The sequence below is a fragment of the Falco naumanni genome, chromosome 11 (assembly GCF_017639655.2).
Source record: "Falco naumanni isolate bFalNau1 chromosome 11, bFalNau1.pat, whole genome shotgun sequence".
In the NCBI taxonomy this organism is placed as follows: Eukaryota; Metazoa; Chordata; class Aves; order Falconiformes; family Falconidae; genus Falco; species Falco naumanni.
This window is the reverse complement of record NC_054064.1, coordinates 28,694,903-28,721,698: the sequence shown is the minus strand read 5'-3', so window position 1 is coordinate 28,721,698 and position 26,796 is coordinate 28,694,903. Positions and strand designations below refer to the sequence as shown.

General features: G+C 42.2%; 4 protein-coding genes and 1 long non-coding RNA gene across 9 annotated transcripts in view; 3 read left to right on the top strand and 2 right to left on the bottom strand.

Moving 5' to 3' along the window:
- LOC121095637 overlaps positions 1 to 8,038 on the bottom strand; it is a 34,877-nt gene extending 26,839 nt beyond the window's left edge. Inside the window, exons 1-2 of the long non-coding RNA XR_005830162.1 lie at positions 7,786 to 8,038; positions 2,927 to 3,044 (exon numbers count right to left, since the gene is read on the bottom strand). This is a non-coding gene — a long non-coding RNA (uncharacterized LOC121095637). The remainder of the gene's footprint in view (positions 1 to 2,926; positions 3,045 to 7,785) is intronic.
- Positions 5,598 to 7,461, top strand: MAGOH (mago homolog, exon junction complex subunit). The gene is made up of 5 exons (XM_040610775.1): positions 5,598 to 5,734; positions 5,879 to 5,937; positions 6,096 to 6,206; positions 6,510 to 6,592; positions 7,197 to 7,461. The coding sequence occupies exons 1-5, from the start codon at positions 5,647 to 5,649 to the stop codon at positions 7,294 to 7,296; spliced, it is 441 nt and encodes a 146-aa protein (XP_040466709.1). The 5' UTR covers positions 5,598 to 5,646; the 3' UTR covers positions 7,297 to 7,461.
- Positions 8,039 to 8,213: 175 nt separating the features above from the next.
- On the top strand, positions 8,214 to 14,962 carry CZIB (CXXC motif containing zinc binding protein). Of its 2 annotated transcripts, XM_040610773.1 has the most exons (8): positions 8,214 to 8,377; positions 8,465 to 8,548; positions 8,953 to 9,009; positions 9,738 to 9,819; positions 10,281 to 10,312; positions 10,746 to 10,823; positions 13,844 to 13,909; positions 14,720 to 14,962. In XM_040610773.1, the coding sequence occupies exons 1-8, from the start codon at positions 8,372 to 8,374 to the stop codon at positions 14,795 to 14,797; spliced, it is 483 nt and encodes a 160-aa protein (XP_040466707.1). In that variant the 5' UTR covers positions 8,214 to 8,371; the 3' UTR covers positions 14,798 to 14,962. The 2 variants fall into 2 exon arrangements, with proteins under 2 accessions (XP_040466707.1, XP_040466708.1); XM_040610774.1 differs by lacking the exon at positions 8,465 to 8,548.
- Positions 14,963 to 16,792: 1,830 nt separating this feature from the next.
- On the bottom strand, positions 16,793 to 23,523 carry CPT2 (carnitine palmitoyltransferase 2). Its single transcript, XM_040610760.1, has 5 exons — positions 23,372 to 23,523; positions 22,457 to 22,537; positions 22,235 to 22,341; positions 18,709 to 20,013; positions 16,793 to 17,764 (listed from the first exon to the last, which is right to left on the bottom strand). Exons 1-5 carry the CDS (start codon positions 23,500 to 23,502, stop codon positions 17,433 to 17,435), a joined length of 1,956 nt encoding a protein of 651 aa, XP_040466694.1. The 5' UTR covers positions 23,503 to 23,523; the 3' UTR covers positions 16,793 to 17,432.
- A 1,468-nt stretch (positions 23,524 to 24,991) lies between these two features.
- Positions 24,992 to 26,796, top strand: part of SLC1A7 (solute carrier family 1 member 7) — a 60,138-nt gene continuing 58,333 nt past the window's right edge. Inside the window, exons 1-2 of one of the 4 annotated variants that reach the window (XM_040610767.1) lie at positions 24,992 to 25,267; positions 26,331 to 26,410. In XM_040610767.1, coding sequence (XP_040466701.1) covers positions 25,127 to 25,267; positions 26,331 to 26,410 — 221 coding nt within the window. In that variant the 5' untranslated portion in view covers positions 24,992 to 25,126. The remainder of the gene's footprint in view (positions 25,268 to 26,330; positions 26,411 to 26,796) is intronic. The other 3 variants (XM_040610766.1, XM_040610765.1, XM_040610764.1) reach the window with 3 other exon arrangements.

Genomic DNA, 26,796 nt, shown 5'->3' with positions numbered 1-26,796 from the left:
CAGAGCTGTATTTTTAACCACGTAGATAAAATTTACCTATATTGCAATTTCAAGATACAAAGTGGGAGGTCTTTTTTAAATAGCCTATTACAATGCATAGCTTAGTATTAACACAGAAACTCAGTCTTGTCTCTGAACAGCCACAGCAGACTGCCGACTCAGCCATATTTTGATACTAATTATCTTTCAGACAATGCAGAGGCACAGAAATTAACATTCCTCAAAACTAGGATATAATTCCCTTCCCAGTAACTGAAGAAGTAACACAGGTATAACAGGGATCTACATGCAAAATCAAAATCCACACCATGGAACACATTAAATGCTATCAAATACATTTTAAAGAAACATTTTATTAATTTATTAACGTCCAAATATTATATTGTCTTAATTTAGGCTGTGAAATTAGTTTCTTTGATAAAGGAATCAAAAATAATTAAAGCCTCTGTAGATAAAAAGAAAAGCAACTGCATAAAACTTTTCATGTTTAGGACATACCTTCACAAGTTACAGACAGAAAATATCAGAAAATAACCTGACATATCTAGAATCTGTGAAAAAAAATCTGTCACCCAATTCTCCAAAATATTCAACACTTCTAACAAAGAGAAAAACATAGCAGAATTACAACTATTTCAATGTCATAAACAGGTTTTCAGGAAAATACAAACAATTCATACATCTTGCAACCTTGAAACTAAGTTAAATTAGGCTCTGAAGTAGGTTGACTTATTAGAGCTTTCTGCCAGCTTTTACTGACATGAGAAAAAACCCAAACAAATAGAAATATTCAAAAGCATGTTTATCTGATTTCCCCCATTTTGCCAAGTCTCATAAAAAACTGCTCCCCATAGGTCAGAAGTGAAAATCATGTAAACATTGCTCTTCTTAAAACATCAACAACAAAAAAACCACTACCCCAAACTTTACAAATTAGTATCAGTATCAAGATATGATATGCATATTATCATATTACAATCCTTCTATCATATAAAATAATAATGCTAAAAATCTGCATTTATAGATATTTTCTTCAGAGACAGAACAATTAGTGTCTGTATATGCTTTTAAACAGAATGAAAAGAACTACAACCCACACATTGGGAAGACATTCTGTCTTTCACAAACACAACCTTAAGCCAGTGCATTCAAGTGTAGCATGCTTTTTGATTACAAATGTGTCAAGATCACTCAAACAGCATTGTGGCAGCAATACACTATCTACCATAATGCCATCAAACATGACGTTCATTTTAAGACAACAAAAAACTAATACATACACAGCAAAAAATATTTTTATCTTACCCATAATATGCATTCATCATAAAATATGTTAGAATTAGTATACAGAACTCAAAGACAGTTGACACCTCCCACATGAATTCAAATGCAGGTTCTCAGGATAACTCATATTCCAATTTTCTATTCCTTCCAATGTAGCAATTTAAACAACAATGCATTAGGCACTGATATTCTCAAAAAGTTTTATAAAACAATTTAGACAATTACAGTGGAGTCATTCTCTCACAAAAATACCCTCTGAACTTGAAGTCAAACCCAACAGTACTTAAGAGGAACATACAAAGTTTATAGTTGGTATTACCTTTAGATTGGACGACCAGGTTCATACAATAAGCAGCGTAATAGTTCCACCCTTCAACCTGGTACAAATGCGAGTGTTTCTTTTTTTAGGCTCATGATTTAATTTCTTTGCACTTCCCGTAAATGTTAAGAAAGCAATTGGTCAGCTATTTCTGTATCAGTATGCCTCTTCTACCGAAGGGCCAACTTCTAGATATTTTATAGAATGGAAATTCATAAGGAAAGCAGAGTGCAACTGTGAATATTCAAGCCCAAAGATGAAAAATAATGAATGCTTTTTCACATTTATTAGCTACTACCAAGGGCCTGCCTAAACCCAGGAAACTACGGCCAACAAGCCAGTAAATTTTAGCCACCTATTTTAATTATAACCAGCCCTTTGAGATTCCAAAAGAACACGCTTTTCTTTAATTAATACACTTTGGATATTATCCATAGCCAGATAAATTGTGAGAGGAATGGAGAAAAACCCAGAAATTTTACCAGAAAGGTGCCATAAGTGACAGAATGATAGACAGGTAGGTTTATTGTGATGGGAAATATATGAGGACCTTTGATTCAATAACCCAAGCTACTAAGCCCAGCAGCACAGGCATGACTTTGTCCCACTTAGACAGAACTCACTCCAGAAAAACTTTCCCATCAGAAGCCCACATCTGGCAAGGCTTCCTAGTGGTAGCTCCCATCTGTTTGTATGAGAGGGCTTTGCTAGCTTGTACTCGTTAGTTTTAAAGAATTAGGGCAGTATTAAGTGATCACTTTCAAGAAATCTTCCTACAAAAGGACAATACTATTTAAACAAAGATTCACACTGTACATGGAGTGGCACCGAAAGTGCTTCTTACTGGATAGACAGAAGAGCAATGAACCACATCAGCTTCCTGTAAGCGGACAGACAGTAACAGAATAAGGCAATATAACCACATTAGATCTTTTTACATGGAAAAACTCAGGAAGAAGAAACGGAATAAAAAGACATGTGTTTGATCCTTAAATGCTGTGAGAGACTGCAACCCCAATTTACTTTTAACAGGAAGAAAGGATTCCCAACATTTCCTGCAAAACACTGATCCTCTTCTTACGCATATACTTAGAACTAATACGCAGAACGGGCTGAGTACTATCTTTAATTCACAGAAGCTGAGGTCTTTCTTACCATAACTGCTCCAGTGGGAATATGGCATCCAATGAGACTGTTAGGAAGCTGTAAACCAGAAGACTCTATGAGGTTACAGAAAGTCATTTAATTGGATTAGTGTAACATCCGTCTTAGTTAAACAGGAGTGAGTGTAGGATGTATCTTTCACATGTGCCAGTCACTTACCCATGAGGAGCTAAACTGAAGTAAACTAAGACATAAATCCAGGCAAAGTGCACACACCAACTTCCTTATGCAGGCCAGCTTTCCATTACAGTTCTCACTTTGCCTCCTAGCACCTCAGCTGTGAACAGAAAAAACTCATGTATGTTCTGAAATCAAATATACCTTCCAGTCAAACCCGGCCAGACCTAATATTTCCAGAACTCCTAACCACAATGTAAATGCAAGAAGAAAAGTGGTTTAACGTTTATTTTAAGATTTATACTCTTAAAACCTTCATATAGTGAATTTTTTAAAAAAACTAAACACCCTTTACAGTATTTCAGAGGGGCTTTTTAGTGAACATCTTTTACCTAATGTTATTTCAGTTTGCCAAACTTGTGTCTTGTTTCATTAACAATTTAATACCTTCTGAGGTATTTCTGTAGAATTTTCTTCAAAATTAACCATTATCTTATTTTCTAATAGAAAAAACTCTAACCTCAAAAGATGTTTTCACTTTTGTAATGATTTCTGGCAGAACTCTGAAGATGTCATTCTATTAACTTTTAACTACAGGTAAGGATTAAATTTTCTCTGAGTAAACACAGTACAACACATCATGTCATATGCCACATCATACAGAACAATCAAACCACAATACAAATGGAATGAGTACTGCCAGATTCGATGTAAAAATGCTCTGCTTCATCATTTAGCTGAATTGTGCATATTTAGCTTTTAATCTTTATTTATAAATAGATTTCTCCAGACTCCTCATCATTGTCTTTCAATATTCTCCAGTTCCCTTGGGAAAAGAACATAAGCTGTCCAACCTAGAAAGATGAGAAGGAGCTGGACTTATTACCATGCAGTGAATGACACTAGAGTCCATTATCTGTTCAAAAGTGAGCCTTAAATATTTCACCTCCCTCTACCTTTTTATTTTCTTCTCTCACTCTTGGTGAGTCTATAATTGTTATTTATTTTGTGTGTGTCCAGTGACTAGTCTCTTTAGGTCCAAGCAAATAGTAATTTAAGTTAAACCAGACAAAATTGCAGTTTCTTTGCTCCATTATTTTAATCCAATGAAGTCCTAAAATATATCCAAAGTAGCTATTTAAATTTAATTTATAAGTGCCTAGATTTAAACATTCAGATTTTTCCAGAAAACTACTGTACTGCCTCTCACTGCAATATTCTACGCTAAATCAACAACCAATCCCAACATTTTGGGGGTTTGACTGTCCTAGTGAAAGCTCACAGCTCCTACACAGTCAGAAGAAGACACTAGATCACAAAACATACAGGGCTCCTGAAAAACAAACTACAACCAAATCTGACCTATCAATGGGGGGCTTAGTTTAGTCAGTTTACATATGAATTATGCCCAGATGCAAACACCTTGGGCTTTCCTCCGCACAATTAACTGAGATCAAAAAGATTATTTGAGTATTACACACCATACCAAAGACTGTGATTTCCACAGATTACACCTGGAAGCAGTTCAGTTATTTCCACTCAGTTCATAGGAGTAAATATTACCATAATTAACCCTGCTGTAACTCTAAAGCAGAGCGAGCTTCATTAGCCCTGCACTAACTGCCTACACCTGGGATGTGACTGCAGCACCACCTAAACCAAATCAAGTTCATCAGCGCTACGGCAGTACAAAACGTCCCCCCTCATTCAGTGTCTTCAATAAAGGGTGCCCCTTCTAGTGATCAGCAAAAGAGACACCCTATTTCTATTTTTTTTTTCCTTCAGAAGGGAATATTTTACTAAATGACATGTCTCAGGCTCTTTCCTTTCTCCCTGCAGTTCCCCCCAAAAGCAAAAAGGCAGATATTGCCACCAGTCCCATCACTCTCAGACCTCAGGCCACCAGTGCTGAGGGTACCTCAGCAAACCGGGAGCGGTGAGAGGGCGGCAGAGGGGTGCAGGGTCTGCGTGGGGCAGCACCCAGCCCAGGGCACAGCACCCACCACCACCGGGTGGGTCACCGCCTTCGCCTGAGGGAGGCACAATTCAGATTCTGATGCAGTAATGCGAAACGCCAATGGCTGAATTCATAATAAAAAGCTATCTGCTCCTCAGTTTTCTTTTATTACTACTATGTCTAAATAGTACAAGGAAGCTTTTATTAGCAATGAGCGAATACTTTTCATTTTCCGCCTAGAAAAAAGCCACAGGTTCCAGGGCAGAGCACGCGGTGCGGCCGCCCGGGCCTGAGGCGAGGGCCCTGCCAGGCCCACCGACCCTGAGTGGGCTCCGGCCGTCCCGGGGGCCAGCGGCGGTGCCCCAGCCGTCGCCACCACCGCCGCCACCACCGCGGCGGGGCGAGGGGAGGTGACAGATCAGGCACCACTCTGGCTCTTTTCCTGTCAAACACTGCAAACATTACTACCAGAACACGGCGCGGCGTCGCTGCCCGGGCACGCCTCGGGGATGCGCCTGCCCAACGTCGGCCCCGGGAGGGGTCGCGGCGCCCCTCACTTGTACCGCCTGGTGCTGCTAGGGAACTCGGCTGCGGCCCTGCCCCTCTCCCGCGGCGGAGCCGCCTCCCGGTGCGGGCAGAGGGCGCGGGAGCCCCGCCCTCCCCTCACGGGCCCGCCCGCAGCTCGCCGGGGCCCGCCAGGGGGCGCGCGCCAACCGCCGCCGGGAGCGGGAGAACGCTTCGCCCCGCCCGCCGTGACGCGCTTCTCGCGCGCCGCCGCGGTGCCTGCCGGGGCGGTGGCGGGACCATGGCGAGCGACTTCTACCTCCGTTACTACGTGGGGCACAAGGGCAAGTTCGGCCACGAGTTCCTCGAGTTCGAGTTCCGGCCCGATGGTGAGGGGCGGGGCGGGGCCGGGCGGCGGCGGGGCCGCTCTCACGGCTCCGGGGGGGAGCGCGGGGCCGGGCCGGGGGCCGCCGCGGCGGGGGACGGCCTGGCGCTGCCGAGGCGGCCTTTAACGCCCGTCCTGTCTTCGGCAGGGAAGCTGCGCTACGCCAACAACAGCAACTACAAGAACGACGTGATGATCCGAAAGGAGGTGAGGGGGAGGCGGCCCTGCACGGCGGGGTCCTGGTGGGGCCCGGGCGCTGCCGGGGGCTGCCGGGACCCGGGGGGTGGTTCGTGCGGGAGGGTATGCGGGGCAGCGAGCCAGGTGGGGCCCGGGGCTGGTCGGTCACGTCGGAACGCTGTCCGTAGGCTTACGTGCATAAGAGCGTGATGGAGGAGCTGAAGAGAATCATCGACGACAGCGAAATCACGAAAGAAGATGATGCTCTGTGGCCGCCTCCCGACAGAGTGGGTCGACAGGTTGGTGTGCAATGCCTTTTCGAATTGCTGCTTTAATTTTTGTATCTTAGTTCATTAGAAGCGTAACTGAAGATTTTCTTTAAGCCAGTATTGTTTTTAGCCAAGAGGCAAACAAATAGTGTTTTAAAACCTGAGTGGTGCCTAAATGCAAATTTAGTTGTGAGTTACTGTGATTCACAAGCCTGCTGCGTTCGATACCCTTGCAATAAAAATGGCAAAGCTATCATCTCAGTACTTAAGTATTTCTGTAACCAATACCATACAACAATAGTTTGAGTTTCTATATAATCTTTTCTTTTTCAGGAGCTTGAAATAGTAATCGGTGATGAGCACATCTCCTTTACCACATCAAAAATCGGTTCACTCATTGATGTAAATCAATCCAAGTATGTCCTCCGCTTTCTTATGTTGCTGGTGTTTTTGTGAAATGACCTATATTAGAACTTGCTGATTACTAGGTACTTGTATTTTATGTTGTTTCAAAGTGCAGATCATTTCCTGGGGGCACAAGTGCTCTGTGTTCCAGTGTAATGTACCAAATGCTTTTATACTGTGGCATTACACGCTGTATTTTGAAACTGTGAGCAGCTAACCTTACTGTAGGGACCCCTGTTAGACTTACTCAGAGTCTGAACTGAACTGTCATTGGGTTGTCTATGCCAGTGTTCTCTCAGTCTCACACTGGGAGAACCAGTGCTTCTGTGTTTCACCGAAGCTGAAAAGACTGGGTATTGGTTTTTTTTAAATCAAAACAAAGTGGTGTTACTACTTGCTTTCATTATGAAAATGCACATTTTTTTTAAGACTTAAAACATGCAAACTTGGAGTACAGAATGTTTCATCAATCAGTGTAGAATGAAACAAATCCGTTAATCTCTATGAGGACCTCTGAAAAGTCCCTGTAGGCTGTTTAATAGGTTAGTTCTATAAACTGCTCTCCTAGAACATACAATTAACTTTTTTCTCCCTTCCTTCTGTTGCACACTGCAGGGATCCAGAAGGCTTGAGAGTGTTCTACTACCTGGTCCAGGACCTGAAGTGTCTAGTCTTCAGTCTTATTGGACTACACTTCAAAATTAAGCCAATTTAAATCAAACAAATGGAAATTTGTATTGTAATGTCTGTACGGGGGGTGGGGATGCTCTTTTGATTCCTCACTATTGAGGCCTGAAGCTTTTATGTATGTTGGGGTTTTGTTGGTTTTTTTTTTTTATAAACTGTCAGTGACTGTCTTAATAAAATGGTGAGATCTGTATTTTTAATTTAGAAGTTCTGGTGAGAAACTGACTTCCTAACACTTCTTTTATCATGGTACTTTCAAGGTATGTTCCTTCATTTGTGTCACACAAAGCTGTTTTTCACTTCTCAATCTATGCAGCAGTAGCAAATGGAATTAAGCCAGGCTCTGCAAAATGAAACTTTTCCCAGCTGTCAAGATCAACTTTTGTTACTATCCTGAGCTGGCTATTTTGTTGGCCAACTCAAATACACAGAACAACTGAAGCCCTAACTCTGCATGTGGTAACTAGTTGGAGCAAAGACATACATCAGCTTGATAATGACCCACTGCAGCAATTACCTGTTTGCCTTCAAAGCAGAAGCAGACAGCAGGCCACCTGGCAGCCATCCTGGATCTGCACCGATAGTCCCGTCCAGCTTTAGAAAACCTGAAATTAAAAGCAATGTATTTAGTTAAGCTCTAGACTAGCAGATCTATTGTGCAGTATTCACTTAAGAGGACCAAATATGCCTCAGCTTCGGCGTGGCGGTTTTTCTACAGCTCTGTGCGAGACCTCTGCGCTGGTCCAGGATTCTGAGGATGTTCCTCACGGGTTTTATGAGGTGAAAACCTCTAACCCCTATTAGCTGTGCCAGCACCTGGGGTTTCAGCACGTGGGGCTTCACCCCCCGGCCACAGGCACCGCCTGTCCCGTCCCCCCCCCTCACCCGGCAGGGCGCTGACAGGCCGCGCCGCCGGCGCCATCTTGGCTGAGGGCACACACGCAACGGGGCGGAGGGTGGAGAGAAAAAACCCGACCAAACCGCGCCGGAGCGGCTTGAAACCCGCCGTGCTGCCGCAGGAGGCCGGCGGGGCCTGAGGGGGACCGCCAGGGCAGGCCCGGTGGCGCGGCGCCTCCGCCAGCAGCCGCGCACCTCGCGGGGCCATGGGGGTAGGTAGCGACCGCGGAGGGGCGGGCTGAGGCGGGCCGCGCTCGGGCGGGCTGACTGAGGGCCCCTTGCTGCCCCTTGCCTTGCAGAGGATCGGGCTGCAGCTGCGCGCCACGCTGGAGAACATCACCCGGCTGCGGGCCGAGGGGGAGGACTTCCACTGGTACCTCAAGGTGCGGCGGGGACGCTCCCGGTGCTGGGAGGGAGACCGCGGGGCTGCGCGGCAGCAGCGGGGGGCACCGCGGAGGGATATGCGCGTTAGTGCGTGCCGCGGACCCGTGCGCGGTGCTGAGCGGTGCCCGGTGCCCCGCCGGCGGGTCCCTGGGCACCGGCCACCGCTCAGCACTGCGCTTTGATTTCGTGACGGTGCTTTGCAACGCGCCTTCCGCCCGCGGCAGAGCCTCAGGTCGCGACAGCTCACGGGTCTGTCGGGATAGCCAGCAGCCGATCCCTGCCTGCGGCTCCGCTCAGCTGTGAAACAGCGGGGATTGCAAATCTGGAGGGCTCGCCTGAGTTTCTTCATCTTGTCAATCCATTATTATGGGCAAGCTTTAAATTATTTATGCTTGTTTTCCAGCTGAAATGCGGGAACTGTGGTGAAATTTCTGAAAAATGGCAGTGCCTGCGATTGATGGTATGTCGCTCTGTTACAACCTACATCAGAACGAAAAGGAGAAAAAACCCCAGCCTGTTACACACAAGGGATCTTGGCGTCAGGGATGTGACAACCTGCCCTTCAGAGGAGATGCTATTTTAATAGCTATATGCACTCAGGAAATGCTGTCATACTAAAGTAATTTGGAGGTTTTGAAATACGCCATTGGAATGGTGACTGTTGGTGACAGGGTATTTACGGCTGCTTTGAAAGGCCACATTTCTGTAAAACTATGTGATATGAAGTGATAGCAGAATAAGGTTGTTCCCGTAGCATATTTCTCTGATGCTGATGGAATCTTTTTGGACAAGTTTAGGTAATTCAAAGTGAGTTAAGCATGCTAAATTAGCATTTGGAAACTGCAAAAGCAGGATAAAATTTGTCAGAGATAAGAGAAGGTTCTGTTCTTAGAAATAATCGTCCCTTTTTTTTGCATACTACTGAACAGTAAGAATATATTTTGAGGAATTAATGATACGTGCCCAAATGGACAAGACATAACTGTCCATTATTTACTGTTTTGTCTAGAACAGAATTAGAACAGCTTTCTGAATTGTAGATCTCTAGTGTAAAAAAAGCCTTCTCATTGCAGTATTTCTAAAAAGCTAAAGACCACTGTTGTAAAAGCTACTTTGCCTTTGCAGAGGTTTCCAGTGGCTCAGCCAGAGCACAGGTAAAAATGATGTCTCTGTTGTCGTGGTTTTTAGGACAGTGCTCCCCTGAAAGGAGGCAGAGGAAGTGCCACTATGGTGCAGAAATGCAAGCTGTGCTCCAGGGAGAACTCCATTGGTATGTACTTAAGACAAATATTCAAGAGGCATTGTCCATTTTACACTTATTCTGAGTTTATTTTTTAGTCTCATTTTTGCTTGACACTGTTCACCAGGGATTTTTTTCCTGGTTCTTGAGTTCACAACAGATATGTACTTGTTATCATGCTCATGAAGGAAACAGCAAGGCCTCCTAGTGAGTTCAGGTTTCTGCATGAACAAAACTTGTATCCATAAGGTCATTTTACAGAACCATGCAATTTTTTTTTGTATTGGTAGGGTAACAAAATGGTGTAATGTAAACTTCTCAGGAGAAGTGAGAAAATTTTAGTTCTACCTTTTGAGGGCCAGCTGCAGGAACTGCTTGATTACTATGTATAAGGAAATTTCTTCGAAAGAAGGTGGTGGTGATTGGTTTGTGCTGAACAAAACTGAAGACATAGTGCCACTCACTTTTACACTTCTGATGTTTTCTTTTAGATATTTTAAGTCAGACAATCAAGCCTTACAACGTAAGTTTTTCTCTTTTATATCACAAGTGAAAGAAAAAGAAGCAATAATAATTTGAGGTTTTGCTTTATCCACATTCCTCTTTCAAGAACACAAACAGCTGATATTCTCTCCTGACAGAAAGTTGTCCCTTGTAGACTCCTGCACAGTCTCAAGTGTAGGACAATCTGACCCATTTCATAAGCAAAACGCAAGATTTTATCACGCAAATGAGAGGTGATTCTGTAATGCCCATATTAGTTTCCTTTTGAAGGCTTCCTTCTGTGAGATTAAGAAATTCTAGTTAATGACCACCTATTAAATGAGCCCTAGGATTTTGCCGTCACTTGGGACATCAGAGTTGATAGTACTGCCTTTAAAGCAATTCATTCCTAGACTAATGCTTGTCACTGTCATTCTCTGATGAAAACTAATGGTATCCTGACTCGATTATAGGCTGAAGACAGCGAGAAATTCAAAACGATAGTGGAGTTTGAATGCCGAGGTCTGGAACCAGTTGACTTCCAACCACAGGCGAGTTGTTATTTGTGTCTCAGTTTTTAAGAGCGATTCTTAATAAACTCTGGAGTGATAAAATACACACTATATGAAATGGTACTGCTTTTCCTGGAATGTCCTAGACCTCCCCAGCTTTCCGTCCTCTTCACAGTTCTTTTACTTCATTTGACTCCAACACAAGCAGCTAACACTAACAACTCTGGTATTCTTTGTGCCATTAAAAAGTAAAAATAAACACACCTTGGAGTTGTATTCAAATTGCCTTTACAGGTGACTCAACACTGCTCATCTGAATTCATTTGAAAGGTCTTCGTTGCCCAGGTTACTGCAAAAGAGAGTCTTTCCCAAATGGGCATTGCAAGAGTACGTAATTAGATAGCCACATTCAGGAGAGTGCCACTTTTCTTCTTGGTGTGTTACAAAGAATAAATGAAGTTCAGGTTATGAACAGTCTTCAGTATATAGCCTCTAAAAGAAATAAAATTCTCTTTGAGATTTGACATCACCAAAGCCGTAAGAAATATTGGCATTTTTCCATTTGAAGCTAGATCAAAGACTGAAGATCAGCAGCAGTTAAAAGACTGTTGCAAAGCACACCTCAAGGTTCAGAGTTAAAGGATTTCTTCAGAGCCATGCCAGTCTTCAGCCATTCATTTGCTTGTGCATGGTCATGCTGTACGCTAGTTAACTCCCTACTATATTTAACCTATTATTCCCGTCGGATTACGTGTAGACTGACAAATATAAACCTGTCTTATCCTTCCCTCAGACTGTGACACTGTGCTAAGAAACACCAATAAAGTGATCCTACAACAAATTTGCTATCAGTAAAATCACCACTGCAGTGTGCAGCAGGATGTCATCTTTTATTAAAGCAAATCCTATCTTTTGAGGAACAAAATGGTTATTAATTTATTCCTGTTTGAAAGATTTGCAGCCAGACCTAGGACCTTGCACTTCAAGAAAACTCTATGAGAAGATTACAAATTTAGATGTTTATAGCTCTGCATTGTAGCTGTCAATTTTATTTTTATCTGCAGAACAAAGTCTTCAAGCTATAATAAAGCTTTTAATGTAATATTCTCAAAGTCTGCTCTGTGCACTCTATTGGACAGTACAGTTGAATCCCCGAGCAGATGTTTCAGATAATTTCCTGATGCCCAAATGAGTAAATGTATAGCCTGCTGCAGTTCCAAACAATTCTATAAACTGCTTCATATCTGACATGATCCAAGCCAGCCTGACTTCTCCACAGCCTTGGATCTGGCTTTTGATTACCACCAAACATAGCGTAATGCCATAGCATTACTGTATTTTCTTTGTATTTTTTGATAGATATAATACAGCCATACCTGAAGTCAGTTTAGAGTGGGTTAATGCTGTAGTTTTAGTAGTTTTCTAAAAAAAAATCGTGAGTCTGAAAGAGGAGAAAGTATCCTTCAATTCTCTGATACAAATCTTCCTACCTAGTAGCACCAACACATTCAAACTGGGTACTTGTGTGTTCTAATAATAGGCAAGGACAATTCCCCGGCCCCGGTTCCTTGCCTTTCATGTTTAATGTGCTTAAGTAGATAGATCTACTGCAAATCTGATACATAATTTTTGGTTTTACCTGAGAATAGTTTAGCTCCTTTCCTGTCCTTGTCCCTCAAGTGAATGCTTCAACTAAAAAATTGAGGTTTCTCTATAATAATTCTTTTAAACCTTCTTAAGCTTCTTTGTTTTGTGGCACAACCAATAGTTTCATTGGCAATAAAAGTGCAACAATCAATAGGAATTTTTGCTTCTTTGGCGTGTTTATGCTTTAGCTGTTGGTCCTTTGCCAGTCAACAGAGCGCAGGCAAGTCACTGCATGGCTCAGCTCCCTTCTGCAGGGATTAAACAAGTCTCTGCTCTGACGCCAAAGCTGTAATGACACAAGTCCCGCTGACTGTCTGGTACAGAAGCCTGTAATTCCAGCCACATGCCTTCTGTTACTTGGAGGGCTGATGAGTATCTCCAGGTGGCACAAGCAGGGCTTCTTTTATTTTCCTAGCATTTCTATACTGCAGCTCTGGGTTGTTCTCCCATGCTGCTGATCTTCCTCTCCAACCCTTGTAGTTCCCTTGAGATGGGCTTCTGACAACTGCATAAAGGCCATATTCACACTGTGCCTTGCAGGTAGCTCTCCTGCTGTGACATCTGCCACACTCTATAGTTTATTTAACTCCCAAGTGCTTATTAACCTTCCATTCAAATCCCAAAATACTTTAATTCTGTAGTTAGAAATGGCAACGTGAGAGACTTCCCTATATGTTACAGAGGTGGCTGAGATTTTTAAATTCTGTTTTAAAACTAGTAAAACTTAATTTACAGCAGGGTAACTGTGAACCCTAAAATGAGAGAGCTCTTCCTATAGAAGAAAAAAACACCACCTTGCTGTTCTGCCATACCCCACTGATAGTGCTACTTCCTTCCTAGAGCTATCCTTTCCTTCAACACTTTACAGCAACAGTAAAGAACTCTACTTTTTTCACCTAAAGCTTGCTATTTACTTCTGTACCTAAATCAAATACAAGCTGCTCCTTCTCTACAGGGTCTTGGATTCTGACAATATTTAAGCCAAACCTATTAACTCTATTCCACGTTTTCTTTCTGTTTTTTTTCTTGCAGTGCAAGTTTACTATGAAGCTACTTTATACATAATGCCTGTATGGATTCTCTATGCAAATTAAAGCTACTGGTAGTTGTATGCTACTAGATAAACTTAGAAACTCAGGTTTAACGTTATCTAGAATACTTGGAAATACCTTTTTTTTTTAGGAAAAATCGAGGATCATGTTCCCTCATTTCACTCTGTGGTAGTTTAGATTCCCAATTCACAAACCTTACACTGGCCCTTAACCAGGGAAGAGCGTGACCATTTTTTCTATCTAATTTAAAAGAAATACAATGAAAGTTTGTGCTGAGTTACTTTCTTTAAACATGTTTCAATGATAATTATTTTCTTGGTACAACTTATTCTTAAAAATTTACTGCAAATGTGCTTGCAGGCAGGGTTTGCTGCTGAAGGTGCAGAATCCGGTACACCTTTCAATGACATAAACTTGTTAGAAAAGGTATGTTGTCTTAGTTTCATTACTAAATCTAATAATCTAGCTTACTTTCCCTAAGTCACCAGTCTAAAATACACACTTTGCACATGCAAGAAACTAGTTTTGCTCCTTCATGTAGGCAAAGGAAGGTCATAGCTGGAGAGAGAAACTAAATCAACTATGAACAACCAGCATTACTAACAGCATCATTTTAGAAGTATGCATAGCTTAGCAGCTGACAAAGGTAGAAATGCAACTTTTAAGTCACTCAGGAGTTCCAGAGAGTAAATACTTTGAGTACTAAATGGCTGGGTTTATTCACAGTGGTGAACTTAATTTTTTAAGAAGATGCCTGCACTTTTTCCTGCGCACAGGGATAGTAAAAATAATATAAAGACACTGTCCTTCAAAGCTCAGGATAATGACTCCAGCACTGCAAATCTTCCTTGGCTGTGAGCAAGAATCTCAAGGTCAAATCTGTTCCCTGGTATCCTACTTGGCACAGATCTGCTTGTCTGCTTACCGACCTGACTAGGGTTTTGTAAATTATAGATAATCCTTTCATCTGCCATAGTTGCGGTCTTGTTCACTACAGACTGTGGACTACATATGAGAAAAAAAAAAATTGTTGAAATAAAAACACTGAGACTGAAGCTCACTTAATTTCAGGTCAGTGCTCTTGCTTCTCTCAGCTATCAGAGCTCAGCTCAGTGACTGCACAGTGCTTTCCACAGAAATTTAACACCCAAATTCTGAGTAAGGCTTAGTTTCTGTTTGAATTCCAGTCTGTGTTTCTATCCTGTGACTAATACTGTGAAATCTTACTTCCTGTAGGATTGGAATGACTACGATGAAAAAACAAAGGAATCTGTTGGAATCTATGAAGTTACCCATAAATTTGTAAAATGCTAAAGTGCATACCCCTAATAAATCTTTAACATGCTTATTGATGAAGGAGCTGTAACCATCAGAGACGCAGTTTCCTCTGAGTACTCTACACATGGCTATACTTCAGAAATGGAAACCTAAGTTGTACTTATTGTCCCCAGCATGCCCTAATAAAATATTTTCCACAGAGCACTTTGAGATGGCCTCAGTACAAACTGATAATAGTATATACACTTGTCTGAACTGTGCCCTTTTCTTAATGGTGTCTGTTTTGGGAACATACATGGTTGTTGTGGACTGTAGCTTAACTAAGGTACCAACACTAACAACTTAAACCTTTCAAGTTTTTAATAGCCTATCATTAAGAAGTACCCACATTTGGTTCTCTAACATGAGCAAACGGGGTCTTTCTACTCACCACTCCTATCACCAGGAAATGGCTATGAGTGTTAGTAAAGGGACTGTGTTAACTGTCAAGGGAAACAGTGCATCTTTAGTAGCTTTCTGCCAGTTCAAGTGAAGACACTGAGGTGAGTTTACTGAGAACACTTACGAAGCTTGACTGCTATTGACGCTTACACATAGCTGTTACAGTCTTCTGAAAATCAAGTTACCTTTCTGACTATATCATGAACTAAACCTCACTCATTTCTAGTTGAAGACAAGACTTTCTATTTCTTGGCAAGTGGTCTCACAATCTTGCCAGCTGTTCTCATGTTTAAAAAAAAACCAACAAAAAACCCCAAAAATCTTCTGTGGTGAATTTAATGCAAAGATTTTTGGTCTGTTTATTGTTTCTTGATACATTATTTCCTTCATCCTCCCAAATGTTCACCTTCCTTTCTTTGTTTAGGTGAGCAAGAACAATCATGGTAAGTTTTAAAGTAAGTTTGAAAATAATCCTTTTCAGCTGAAAACTAGAACAGCACATTACAGCTGCAGAGCAAACAGCCCTGACTAGGAAAAGTTTATAAGCCTTTGGGCTTACATATTTAAAGCACGCCTCTCCCTTTTCTAGGACTTGTGGTTCACCCTTCAAGATACGGTATTGCCTACTTACTGCGATAAAATACTGGGAGAACCTGGAAGTTGAGATATCCAAAGGAAGAGTACAGCCAAGGAGGTTTCTGAGCCTCTAAATCTGATCTGTCACATCCAACCAACATGCTTACACTTTCATGTTCTAATACATTCGGTTGTCCAGGACACAGTAGGTTGTGCTGAAAGACGTGACCTATGTTCATTTTACACAGAGCTTCAGAAGCAAGTGCTACTGTGCTCTTCAGCTCCAGGGAAAGACTCGCCTTCCCAGAAGTGAGACAAGAAGTCAGGAGGGCTTAAAAGGCAGAGGAGTTCAAGTTACACGTACCATAATGAATTTTGTGCAAAAAAGGGATCTCGTGCAAAGGACATCTGTGTTGTAATCCCAGCAACTCTTGAATACCTTTGGCTGCTTGGCTGACAAAGGCCCCATTCCCTTTTGCTATCACCCACTTCGTGGCTGGCAGAGTCCCAGTTGCAAACGGCACATGAGGAACTGCATCAGTTTCATCTCACATTCACCACATCACTGTTTTACTGATTTCTATGCTTAATCTCTGCAATCTTTCAGAGTTCTGATAAACCTTAGTCTTCAGAATTTATGCAACAGGTCCCAACGCATTGACGACACAGCTCCAGGCGCTAAAACTGGCATTTGCTACAATAAATAATGTCAAAAGTTCTAGCTAGTAGAACAAAGACAAAGAAAAATCTTCTGTTGAGGTTAATTTTCCACAGTAAGAGGAAGTTTAGAAAGAGAGAACCCAAAAAGATAAAGTTCAGTGATTTTTAAGGCAAAAGAACACAGGTTCACATAGCAAAACAAAAGCACATTATTGGACAGACTTCACGTATGGAAGGGGACAGCCAATGCTGCAGAATGCTTTCAGTAGTATTCAACCTTTCTAAGAAATAATAAGCTATTGATAAGGGACTACCAATACTGTATAATTTTGATACAGCAATAAAATAACTTTGTGGTTATTAATAGATAGCTTTATTACAATACAGTCTTCTCCAGTCAATTTAACAACATGGTGATTACAGGTTACTTGAAAGCCTCCCACTTTATTTTTAGTTTCTCAAAAAGCTGTTACAGTGGAAAGACTTCAAGCAGTTGAGGCACAATCAGTTCTGGTATCAATTCAAGTTTAAAGAGAAAAATGTGACAAGTTAGTAAGCAAGCTTACTGCAAGAGTGCAAATGTAACCACTCTTTCCTATTTAAAATTATTGCTTTTTTTTTTTTTTAATCCAACAGTTTAAGAGTGGTATCACAGTACTGTAGTCTGTCTGAACAGTCACAGGTATTTCTGAGTTCATAAATTTGGTAACAATGCTTTTTATTTTATAATAACGTGTTTTAAGAACACATGGATCTGTTACTTAATTTCAACATTGTGAATATACTTCCTGGAATATGCATTCAAGGTCTGTACTTGAGTTCTTTAAAATAGGTACAGACTTCATAGTGAATCTAACAGTATTCAAGTTCAATCAAGATAAACGAAGCCAATTAAGCTGGGCAGTCTTGGCCACATTGAACACCAATTAGTATGCCAGTTAGACAGAGTCTGCATTTTATATTGCAGCTGTAAAGTGTTCCAACGTTTTTACTTCTAACTACCAATTTTCTTGCCCTTTAAAACATTAAAGATATCTTCTAGTGATTTGTGTATACACTGAAGGAATTCTTTACCATTCCTAGTTGGGTAAGAGGAAACATTACAACCTATCCAATCATCATGTACCTGATATCCTAGTCCAAAGCCATCAGGGACCACTGGGCCAAACCCTCCTAATTGCACAGCTGGGCTAATCAATGTGCTTGTGGAAATGATGTTGTGATTAAGCCGAGCATAGGCTTGGTCTTGATAGAAATCAGGCAGTGCAATACCTTTGGATAAGGCTAAATAGCGTAAACCAAAGAGATGTCGGTCAAATCCCTGACCTGTCAAAATAAAATAACAAGTATTAGAGAGAGGACTAATTTTTGTGTGAAAAAATCCTCACTTATTTTGACATCACATTGTTTTTCAGTCACAAAAGGGGAGGTCTGTAGTAAGCTGGGATTTATTTTCATATTAGCAATAATTTTCATATTAGCAATAACTGATGTACAGAACCCAGACATTCTGTACATCCAGTGCATGCATCCTAGGGAATGAGGGCCTTGATGGTTTACTGCTAGCCTCAACCAGGAATCATGATAGTAAACAAAAGTGCAATGTTAACAGACAATTTAATAATACATTTCACTTTTCATTAACTATTTATCTGAACCTATCCAAGTTGTTCAAAACAGAGAAAGGCTTTCCTAAAATTTATGAATCTAGATGAGGATCTTGCATCAACAAAAGGAGGCATATTTTAGACTCTACAGGGTAATGTTCAACTTACAAATGTCAATTTTACTGATCAAGTTATGCTTTGGGGAAGGACAATTCAAAAGAAAGCATTTAGAAAAATACCAGGAGTGGCACAGTCAAAGAATCAGTTTGATTTGGAAGTTGTTAAAGCCTTTGCAGGGATAAGACAGTAACTCCTCAGACATAGAGCCAAAGTTCTCAGTTGTCCTGGGAAGTACAACATGCACTAAGTATTTATCAAATTTTCAAATTGCCCAGCTGTTATAAGGACAAAACCTAAAGTATAAAAAATTCTCAACACACAAACAGTGAAAAAGGAAGCACGGAGACATTCTCCTCCATCAAGAAACAAGTCTTGCAGAATGCATTTTAAACTGCAGCCTTCTGCTACTGTTTTTTGTCAAGTTTACATTAACATTTAGTCCTCCATCAAAATGAAACTATTTAGTTGTGAAGTAAATGCTTACAGCAACTTTATCAGGCATTTCAGTGCAAATGCAAGAGTGTTTGTCATGTTCCTACTTACCCATAGCAGCTTCTTTTGTCAAACGGCCATGGTATTTTGAGCACTCCACTACCAACTTCTGAAGCTCCTCTGTGCTATGTTTGGATGGTTCCCTGACAAAAGCTTCTGAACATTTCTTTGTATGGATAGACGCAGGACGTATAGTTTCTGTACGACCATGTCTGAAAGCTGCAGTACTACAAGACTCATAGGTAGCAACAGTCTGATTGTATTGTCGAAGGAAAGCCATCTGGAAGGCAAGCTGAGCTACAGCATCTGGGCTTACCTTCTTCTGCTTTAGAAGGTCCTTGCCCCCTTCATGGAACTGAATCAGATTAAGAGACAGTGCTTCTACAGTGGCATCAAATTTCTGTTTGGCTTTGGTAATTCCTGCTTTTATGGCATCATTCAGCTTAAAGTCAAGTTTCTGCACTGCTGTAGAAGAGTCTACTGAAGCAGGCTGTGACTGGGGGCTGATGGCTGGTGCCTTGGTGCTATCTTTAAAAACCTCATTCTGGAACCTGAGCACAGCCACACCATCTCCCCAGGAATGTTCAAAATTAACTCCTGCAGTGCCATCCTTAGTTATGATGAGATTAAAGGATTTGTCATACCAGCGGTTAGCAGCATCTCCATGCAACATCGTGTGGGACAAGTGCACAAAGTCTTTAATGGGAAAATCATCTAAACTTAAACAAAACACAGCAGAGTCTACTTTTTGAAGAGCTTCTTCATTGCCATTATCCATTAGATGCTTTCTCAGCAATGCCCATGTATCTCGGTTTTCACTGGAAAGGTAGCCAAGAGGGAAGGCCGGGGCTGGACTGCTGTCACTAAGGATGAATTTCAAGTGAGCTTGTATTTCTGAAGGTTTCAGCATATTTCCATCTCTATCAATAACATCAAATACATAAAAATTCCCATTTCTCAGTACTAGTAAATGTTTTGCCTTTTCATCTGTGTAAAGCTCATCTCTGTTGAGCTTAGGCAACCGTGTAGAATTGAAAAGCCTGAAGTACTGAGACATATCTAGAGGGTATGCATTGACCATGTAGGCACCAAACCAAGAAAGTGAAGAAGGCACAAATCGGATAATTTGTTTAAATATCTGAGTGTCACTTTTTTCTGGATTGAGGTGAAAAACCTCTGGTTCAAGATAACCAGCCCTGAAGGTCTTCATAAAACGTAGAGCAGAAACAGTCATGTTCGTAGCTCGTATGAGCTGATCGTTATATTCAGATTTTGGATCAGGATTAAAAGACATAAACGCATTAAAATTAAAAACAACAGGCTCACGTGCTTTTAGGTACATGTCAAACCAGGGACCTGAAAATGGAGAGTTGAGAAATAAGTCAGAACATAAAAGCAATTTACTGAGTCAGACCAGAGGTTCATGAATAAACACCTATCAAACTGCATACAAACAAGACAAACATATGCAGTAATTCCCCCAAGGATTCTCCCAACCTCCAATTATGAAGAAAGGTACCACTGGCTAATTGTAAAAATACAGTATTTGGAGTAATCCATATCAAGAGTGTCAATGTCATTAGCAATGAGGGCCCATTTCCATGTCTTCTATATGGCTCAGTGATAAATTGTAACTGCTGTGACATACAATGTGGCTCCCCAGCATGGTACTTGGGTGCACACCTCACGTTTGGAGTCGAACACACCTTTATTGACTCTTATGCTATTAACTTCTGCAACTCTCTGTCACTGATGGCATGCTTCTCTTTAGAACCACCTTTAATCCTGGTCCAGTGTTTCCCTCATTCCTGGCAGCAAATGTCCATCTGCATTTGCCATCTTGCATTTCCACCTCCTTCCTCCTTCCATCCACTAAAATTAGCACCACAGGGCAAAACTCTTCACAACAATGCATTACTGTCAGTCTCTCAAGCTGGCAAAAATACGAGGTTAGAGGGGACCTCACGGTTATTCTTCCAGGCCCAGAATACACTTTGGAAAACAGAATTACATTTGATACCCACAGGTCTTTTAGACATGTCTGTCAGCATACCACGGAGCACAAATGTGACCCAAAGGTTCCATGCTTGCCAAAACCAAGGGAATCAATCATAGCTCTAGAAAGTAGTCACAACTTTACGCCTGCCTATGAGTAAATAAAAATCCAGGAGGCATAAGCAGAGAAGGAATTTTCAAGCAAGGTCTATTTCATCATCATTAATAACTTCAAACTCGGCAAGCTCTAGCATTACACACTGACTGGTTGCAGACAAAGGACACAAGTGCACACCAACCTCACCTCAAGGTAGCTATATATTAAAAATTATTATTCCAAGTCTGGATCAGTCCCAGGTAGAACTTTCTAGCTGGGCTGTAAAAAAGGCAATGGGTAACTCAAGGACCTAAGTTACAATTTTAATACCAGGTCCTCACAGGTGAGTAACTAGCATTCATCTACAGTTTTAAAACCACATCTGTCATCATCACACAGCCTTTTAACTTTGGACTTGAAAGTCCAGGGTGGAGGCAACTATATGTACTTTCAAAAACCAATTTCAAGTGGAACAGGTCTTTGATGAGGCCTAAAAAAGAATAGTAACTAAACAAAAAGGAAGACAAACACCTCACATTTCACAGACAGAAAAGCAGCATGGTAGTTAGCGTTGACAAGCACCATAAAGTCACCAGTTAAAACCCCTGGCATTTGTTCAGAGTGAACATAAAGTAAGATAACAAACCCAACAGCAGCTTTTGTGAAATAATCTGGTATTCTACAGAGAATTTGTGGTAGCTAACACACTTATAGGTAGTCTCAACAGACTGCAAGGATAAAAGTGCATTTGCTGGGCAACATGCAAACTTCTACTTCAATAGGTATTTGAGTATTTCCACCTCTATTGCTATCCATCCAATACTTTCATAAACAGACACTTGTATTTGGAAGTCAGTGGAAGCAATAATATGGAAGAATAAAAATAAATAATGTATATGCATGCTCTCCCTCTCTTACTTTCTTTTTCTTTATCATCATCTTCCTCTTTCTGTTGCTCCTTTTCTTTTGCTCTTTAAAATAATAGGGTTTTGTAGTTCTGGGGGGTTTCAAGTCTAGAGCACTGACCACTTCTGCCTCCCAAAGCCTAGTCATATTCTCTGACACCCACCACAGAGTTCAGTTTTCTTGATAAGTAACTTGGAATTATTTGAAAATGATTGCTTTAGTTTCCTTAAGGGAGTTACCAGTTAAGCTCCTCTATTAACCTAAATAGCCAGCAGTGAAAAAGAAAAAAGGTAAACCCTATAAACTCATATTTAAATACAGTAACTCCTGAAAAAATACCGTTTTCCAGTATCCATCTATCCAGAATTCTGGTATATACAAGTTAAGATGATGGGCATTCTTTCCATCAGAGACTCAGAATTTGCTCAAATAGTCACAGACAGTATTCACAGCATGTTATTCCAAGTTTATGGAGCAGAGAACTTAAGCTTCAGCCTACTGTATTTACGGCATTGTGAGCAGTCTGTTATCAAGCATGATGATCTACAGTTTCCTTCTATATCCAGTAGGCCAACATACCTGTGATGTAACTAGTATGTTTGTTCTGAGTGTCTTGGGCGACCAGTTTCTCATGCAGCTCTCTTCCAATTCCCTTTTCAAAGTTATGAGCAAGTTCTTCAGTTTTCCTACAGCAATCAATAAAAGCGTCAAAATGCTGTCCTAAGTCCTACTTTTCATATGCAACACTTGCCTTTGAAGCAGTACATGATACTGCAGCATACCCATCTTGTTTGTCCATACCTGAATTGGTCATCATTTAGAAGCGGTTTCTGGGCGTTCAGGTATCTCCTAATTGTATCTTCTAGTTTGGGAACGGGCAGTCTGAAGGAAGGGGACGAGAGAGACATGCATTTTAGGAGCAATGGTACTAATGAAGCCTGAGTTTCTTACACAGTAGTCTCTCCCTGCCTCCCCTCTTCCCTATCCTTCCTTACACGCTGTTATCCAAATGGCTCAGAAGTTTCTTGTGGAAGAAAAGTAAGGCAGTAAGATGGACATAGGTCGTCACAGCATTAAGGATCTTGGAAACAAGGTAGAAAACCGATTTGACCATCTTGTTACCAACATTTTGCAGTGAACGGTCTTAATACCTTACAGGGAGTAAGTACAGTGCCGTGATCCACTGCAAGGAGCCGGCACAGAAGGCAGCCTGGCAGCCAGCTCTGTGCTGAGCATCTACTCTTTCCTGCAAAGTTTCTTTGTCATCCTCCTCTATGCCTAAACAGGAAAATGCTCTTACTGTAAAACAATCCTGCTATACTCGGGGAGGTTACTTATTTCGGTTGTTGCTTACAGTCACATTTACGCTTTAAAAAACGAAACCGCTCCTCTCCACCTGAGGAAGAGCACACACAGCAAGCGGCGAAGAAACACGCCGGGAGCCGCCACAGACACGGGGGTGGGGGCTCCTCCCTCCCTCGCCTCACAGCGGGCACCCCCGGCCCGCCGGGACCACCAGCCGCCGCCGCCGCCCCGCGCCCCCCGGCGGCCCTCGGCGGCCGCCGCGGGGCTGACACCGGCTGCCCGGAGGCCGCTCAGCCCAGGCCCGGCCCCGGCCCCCGCCCGGCGGCGCCTCAGCAGGCCGCGGGCCGGGCGCTGCCGGAGGCCAAGGGCTGCGGCCGGCGCCCCGGGGAGCGGGGCTGCGGCCCGCCGTACCTGGGCAGGCTCTTCTGGTAGTGCATGGTGGGCACGATACTGCGGTGCAGGTACTCGGCAGCGCCCGCGCTGCTGTAGCCCCGCCGCCAGCGCGCCGCCGCCCGCCGCAGCAGCAGCTGCCGCGCCGCCATGATGGCCGCGTCACAGCCGCGAGGCGCCGCCCGCCCGCTCCCCTCGCTGCCGTCCCGCGGCCGGCGGGGCAGCGGCGTACCGCAGCGCCCGGCCCCCTGCGGGGCGGAGGCGGCACCTGGGTCGCTCCCGGTGGAGGAGGCGGCGGGGGGCGGGCAGCCCCGCGGCCCGGGGCGGCTCCCCAGCCCTGCGCGGCCTGGGCGGGGTGCAGGGGGGCGGGGTGCAGGGGGGCGGCCGCGGGGCCGGGGGTCGCAGCCCCACCACAGCAGCCGGCGGCGGGGCCGGCGGGGTGTCAGGAGGCGTTTTGTTGTCGGTTCCACTGGGAAGGCCGTTCCATGCATGCTGCCCGGGCAGCGAAGTTACCTGGCTGTTAAAAAACGGCTGGAGTGGGACAGTTCAGCTTCAGTCCCGTCCCCTTTGCCATCCGCGTCAATAAAACCTCCTGTGAGCCTCTCCTTCTGACAGTGCTCTTGTGCAGCATATAGGCACCACGTATTTTTTCTCACACACACACCCCTTTTTTTTTTGCGAGTGTCCATACATGTTACTGACCATACATCATTCAGATCCTGTCTCCCAAGAGAACGGTTTAATCTCTCAAGGACTTCTTGACTCATACGTGAGCACGTAACAACAAGCACTTCATTACAATATAAAATAGAATACTGCAAAGACACAATTTTCTTGTACCGTATGGAATGTTCTCCATAAAACCACTGAATCATCTTAGAATAACCCAGAAACTACAGAAATGTGTTGGTAAGAAAGCGTGGCATGGTCAACAGTGAGGGTGCTGTATTTTTAGCACATACTAGCATAAAAATCAGCGTTGGGATTGAACGCGGACACAGCAAAGGAAAGGAAAGCAATCCCTGTGGCTTAGTCTGATAATCCTCTGAAAGTAAATTGGCCCTACTCTAATCAACATAGTGGTTGGAAGAAAAGTGAAATCATTTCCATTCCAAGATAATAAATGCCAAATGCCAGAAGGTGTCCTTGCATGATTCAGTATACAGCTGTTTTCTGTTTCATACATGTCTCTCATGCTACTCATTCAGCCTTTTTTCTCCGTGAAAACAAAAAACAGAAGCCTGCTTTAATTAATGAAGTTCAGTTTCACCCAGCTTACCCTTTTGTGATAGTCCAGCTCAAAATGTCACCTGCTCTGCCCTTTAGAAAAACTGCGCTAACATTACTTTTCCCCATTTGAACGCATGACTTGCGCCATTCCCTTTCTAGGTTTGGATGTCCAGATCCTGAACTGGGGAGGCAGGGGAATGCACTCAAACACCGTCTTTCTCCCAGGAGTGTCACTTTGTTTTGAACCAGTCTTGTTTTAGAAATACTACTGCATTCTGTTCTAATTTTCCAGAGCCCCCTAATCTTCTTTCAAGTTCTTAATGATGTAGTTGATAATAGGATTGTTGGTATTAATTTGGAACAATAATGCCAGCTGCTTGCTTGGTGGCTATTGGCAGAGAGGTGACCTTGCAGGTCAGCTAAGCAGAACTGGAAGTGCTTTGATCTGATCTATACAGAGCTAGATCGGTCCACCCGCACAAGAGGAGTGAGTGAATTCTCTCTCCATGGGATGCTGATTCTTCTCCAAAGAGCACGGAGGACAGCATGGCAGTGGCTTTGGATGCAATCCTCGCTCGGATCAAGGATGTTTGTAAAAGAAATGGTTTGCTCATTCTGTCGGTGTTGTCGGTCACTATCGGCTGTCTTCTCGGATTCTTCCTGAGGACAAGACGACTCTCTCAACAGGTGAGTGTGGCATGGCAGTGTATCACTGCAGAGAAAATACTGTACTTATGTAACAGAAGACATAGCAACTTGTGGAACTTCAGAATGGACTTTTGAAGATAAAAAGCATGTATATGTGTTTGGTAGATGTGTTTAATTTCATCTCTTTGTTTATCTACAAGGTTCTTTGGTTTTTTTCACACATTCTCAAACAATACATTTTCAAAGGCAGAGATGCCTAGTTACGTAGCATAAGCACATTATAATGTTGCAAGTACAGATAATAATAGTGGGTGTTTAAACTAGATGAAATGTAGCATCTAATATTGACCTGTTAAAAACCGGTAGTGCAGTATATTCATTGGATTTTATTTTACTTTGGAGCATGTATATCTAAAGAAAACACCGGGAATATTTTTCATCATCAGATATACTGAGGTACAGATGTTTATATTACACCAGTGGTATTTTTTATTAGTAAATTTGAGATTTCCCACTACTAGCAGACCATGTTATTGAAGTCACTTAAGGATTTCTCCCCCAGCATACTTCAGCTAAGCTCTTTGCAGGTACTCACTTCGTAGTCAAAGTAAACAGGGCAACATACACTGCTGAATGTGTTGTTTGAGACAAAATATAAATCGCAATTGAAAAATATGGTACTTAGTAAATGTGACTAAACTAAAACAATTCTATGTTCTGCTAGTGCTAACTGCCATCTGAACATCTTTTGTGTGCAATCAGTAGCTTCATAAACATCTAGGAAAACACACAAAATGCAGAATGAAGAAATTATTCAGGGCAACCTATTAACAGTAGTCCTGAGAGATGGCATATTTCATTTTTGTCTTCCTTTGTAAAGGAACGAACAATGTAGTGTGTTTGTTGGATCACAACACAATACGTAATCTAGTTAATTCTTAAATTATCTTTTAAAGCCTAATATCTTTGCCACTGCATATACCAAATTTTTTATTTACCAAGTATGCAGATTTTACCAATGTTATCTGATCCACAGCAGGACTCATGACAACATATACAGTCCTTACCTCAAAACAATAAGCATCTCTCCATGTATTTCTAGGAAATTAGTTATTTCCAGTTTCCTGGTGAGTTACTGATGAGGATGCTGAAAATGTTGATTCTGCCACTGGTTGTCTCAAGGTAAGTGAGGACAATATTGTTCCAAAAACTTCCGAATTTTCCTAAATGAGACATGTCATCACCGCTATTTTAGTTTTAACTGAATTAATGTCAAAGTGCCAGAAGCATTACTGACTGCTGTACATTCATAATTATAGTGGGGCTATGAACATGTTTTTTAATTGATAGGATCATTTCCACAATACCTGATATAGGTATTATTTGCTTTAAAAAAATTTTTTTTCATTGCTGTTTTCTTTTTCACTTGTAATAGGAGGACTTTTTCCTTCAAGCTAACTAGAAGTTAATATATGGAATAAACAACCAACCTTATCAAAAAGCCTACCTTAAACCTAAACAATTGAAACCAACCTTATCAAAAAGCCTACCTTAAACCTAAACAATTG

Excerpts from the sequence above, each read along its gene's own strand:
- MAGOH (XM_040610775.1), top strand. The coding sequence starts at position 5,647 with ATGGCGAGCGACTTCTACCTCCGTTACTACGTGGGGCACAAGGGCAAG. Across the intron at positions 5,735-5,878 it reads GTTCGAGTTCCGGCCCGATG|GGAAGCTGCGCTACGCCAAC; the intron begins GTGAGGGGCGGG and ends TGTCTTCGGCAG. Across the intron at positions 5,938-6,095 it reads ACGTGATGATCCGAAAGGAG|GCTTACGTGCATAAGAGCGT; the intron begins GTGAGGGGGAGG and ends CGCTGTCCGTAG.
- CZIB (XM_040610773.1), top strand. Across the intron at positions 10,313-10,745 it reads AGACAATCAAGCCTTACAAC|GCTGAAGACAGCGAGAAATT; the intron begins GTAAGTTTTTCT and ends ACTCGATTATAG. Across the intron at positions 10,824-13,843 it reads CAGTTGACTTCCAACCACAG|GCAGGGTTTGCTGCTGAAGG; the intron begins GCGAGTTGTTAT and ends ATGTGCTTGCAG.
- CPT2 (XM_040610760.1), bottom strand. The coding sequence starts at position 23,502 with ATGGCGGCGCGGCAGCTGCTGCTGCGGCGGGCGGCGGCGCGCTGGCGG. Across the intron at positions 20,014-22,234 it reads ACATACTAGTTACATCACAG|GTCCCTGGTTTGACATGTAC; the intron begins GTATGTTGGCCT and ends CTCCATTTTCAG. Across the intron at positions 17,765-18,708 it reads GACAAAAGAAGCTGCTATGG|GTCAGGGATTTGACCGACAT; the intron begins GTAAGTAGGAAC and ends TTATTTTGACAG.